Below are 2,955 nucleotides of genomic sequence, written 5' to 3'. Positions count from 1 at the left end.
TCGCTCTCCAACAAAAAACCCAACTCACAGCATCTGACCTTGGCGTCACCAGTCATAGATACTTCTAAGAAATATTTCTCTGCTATTGTGTTTTAGTGAAACGCTCGTTAGTTTGACTATCATGCACTTAACACTTCTAGTTGCCTTGCACAGCAGTGAAGTTTTTAAGTTTGTTTGTTAAAAATTAACTACAGTAATTTCTTAAAAAGCACTGATAATTTATTTTATCTCATTACGTATACATAACAAAGAATTTAACGAATAAAGAGGTCTTGAGCTAAGGCGATAAGAATTAGTAGGCTACCACTTAGTCGAGGATGAATTGCACCAACATGCATAATTTTGTGTTCCCTTTTTGCTTCCGGAATAGGCTTTGATCATTCATTCACTTCCCTTTTTGGTGAGGCGGTCCATACGATTCTGAAGTCGGTTCTCCAGTGGATGTAAGAGATGAACAACAAGTTGCAGAGGAAGTAGCTGAGTAACAGTACCATGATGATGTGGCAGAAAGTGTCAGGTTTGGAGTGGTGGGTCCAACAACCACAGATCCTGCCCAGGTAGTTGACAAGGACCACCAGGATTGCCAGGATTACCTTATTCCAACCAAACAGCGGTTTGCCCAACTGCCTTCCAAACGTCTCCAGGAAGGACCTCCGAACCTTCGAGGTCTTGATCTCCATATGGCAGATGTCGCAGGATGTCCGGGACGAGGTGTTGAACCAATTCTCCAAACAAGAGACGTGGACATGACTCATAGATCCTCGACAGACGCAAGGAGACTTTATCAAATCCTCTGTTTCTTCCGTGTCCAGACAAATCCTGCAGAACTTCAGTTTGTCGTAAAACAGAGCTTTATTATCGACCGATTCCATGGCTTTCTTCCAAATTTGAAGTTACATTCATCCATTGTTTTCCAAAACATATGTTTGGTCTAGGCCAATTTTAGCTTAATTAAAATGCATTACAGTGTATGCATGTAGCCTTATAGCCACTTAGCAGTTCATCGTGGTGTAATAAACTGACAACAATCATCAAATTGATGTTGATATACGCGCGTATGTACCTTAAAAGTGTATAGTAATATGATGGATAAAGAAGAAAACTGCAAGTATTAAATGAGAAGGAACATTAATAACTACGACCGATTATTTCTTGGAACTTGACCTTTATTTAGTATTCCAGTAATCAACTGTAAAGAACGGAGTTCCGACATATTGTACTGAGTACAACTTCGAAAATGCTGGTCTTACTATCCAAAAATGATCTGGACATTTGTACAAGAATCCGCTCCATCAAAGGGTTTAGTGTAAAGGTCTTAGGAATCAGAAACTACAACAATTAACAATTGCTCGTATCAAGCAACCATAAATATTCTACTACAACTAGGCGGATTTTACCATAAGTTTCTTAAAGTCTATCTCAATTATCAAAATCATCACCATCATCATTATTGCTTTATTAAAATTACCATCTCAAAAGCAACATAAGATCGACATTGCTCATATCATCAAATGTACGAGTAAATTATGTAGCATTTACATGTATGGAATTATAAGTTTAGCTCCAGTTCACCTTCCTTTTATTGCAGCGTCCGGTATCTGACCTGACGCTGTCTTAGACTTGACTTCTGGAATCTGGAGTCATGTTCGTCTGAAGACATCCAAAGAAAGTCGACGATTAAAAAATTCAAAACGAAACATTTACATCATTCCGACTTTAGAGACACCTATAATAAGTGTGGGAAACGTCAGATACCAGACGCTGCAATAAAAGGAAGGTGAACTGAAGCTAAACTCAAAATTCCATTGAATCAACTCTTCTTGCCATATCTACCTTATGTGTAGAAAACTCGGTTGCTCCACCGTGCTTAGAGATCGTGTCTATCACATCGTAGTGCACTCAATTGTCTACCTGATGAGACAATGAGACTACCACGTCACCTATTTATAGGTGTAGCTGATGTTGAATCGACGTAAATGTTTCGTTTCGAGCTTCTTCGTCGTCGAATTTCTTTGGATCTCTTCAGACGAACATGACTCCACTCTCCAGGAGTCAAGTCTTGAGACAGCGTCAGATACCAGACGCTGCAATAAAAGGAAGGTAAACTGGATATACACTCAAAATTACGTTAAATCAACCCTTCCTACCCTAGCTACGTAATTTTTGGCTAGTTTTTATTGCCTATGATAATTTAGTAATAGACTAATTTGTAAAATCTGATATATTAGTTTGTCTAGTTATTTTTGGTTTTCTTAGAACTAAAATAAGGTGGACAGAGACGGAGGAATTTGCAGATCGACAGACCCCAAGGGCAATCCAGACCAGTTCCAGGATCGACACGCCTCCATGATCGCAACACAATCAAATCCAGAGCCTGGTTGTCGGTGTGGAATTATTGACCAAATCATCTGAACAACAGTGACCTTGGCCTCGGACATGGGTGCACGGCAGCCGCCCTTGAGGTAGATGATACCCGGACCCGGTCATTACGGGATTATGAGACCCGTGAAGATTAGGAGCTCAGAAGTGGTAGGTGATGGAGACTTCTGCTGGGACCCGATTTTAATAGAAATCATTATGTTTTTATTGTGATACTAAATAAGCAAGTTCATTGAAAGAAAAAGAATTGTATTTACTGTCTAAAATGTGGCATTGTTCTTGTTCATTATTAAAAAAAAATGGAAATTTGTGCAACCCAGTGTTCTGGAATCAGTGCGATTTGCTGATTGTCTTTTGTACGAATCAAAAAAATACACGATATTTTGGTAATTTATATCTCTAGGATGGGGTATATTATGGGTTTAAATTATTTTAATAAATACTCTTTAGTAGGCATTTTAAACTTTAATTTTTACGTTAGATCTAAGTTTTTTTAGACATTATACAAAATTATGACTGCTTCCCAAATAGCAACCAGCTCATGTAATTTAAAAACTGAACTGAACTGAACCGTGG

General features: G+C 38.5%; 1 protein-coding gene across 1 annotated transcript; it reads right to left on the bottom strand.

Moving 5' to 3' along the window:
* Nucleotides 1-377: 377 nt before the first annotated feature.
* Nucleotides 378-872, bottom strand: LOC124372395 (E3 ubiquitin-protein ligase MARCHF2-like). The gene has a single exon (XM_046830792.1). The coding sequence runs from the start codon at nucleotides 870-872 to the stop codon at nucleotides 378-380; it is 495 nt and encodes a 164-aa protein (XP_046686748.1).
* Nucleotides 873-2,955: the final 2,083 nt, after the last annotated feature.

Source organism: Homalodisca vitripennis, unplaced genomic scaffold (assembly GCF_021130785.1).
Source record: "Homalodisca vitripennis isolate AUS2020 unplaced genomic scaffold, UT_GWSS_2.1 ScUCBcl_3083;HRSCAF=8370, whole genome shotgun sequence".
Classification (NCBI taxonomy): Eukaryota; Metazoa; Arthropoda; class Insecta; order Hemiptera; family Cicadellidae; genus Homalodisca; species Homalodisca vitripennis.
Note: the sequence above shows the minus strand (reverse complement) of the source record. Positions and strands in the feature narration are given on the sequence as shown.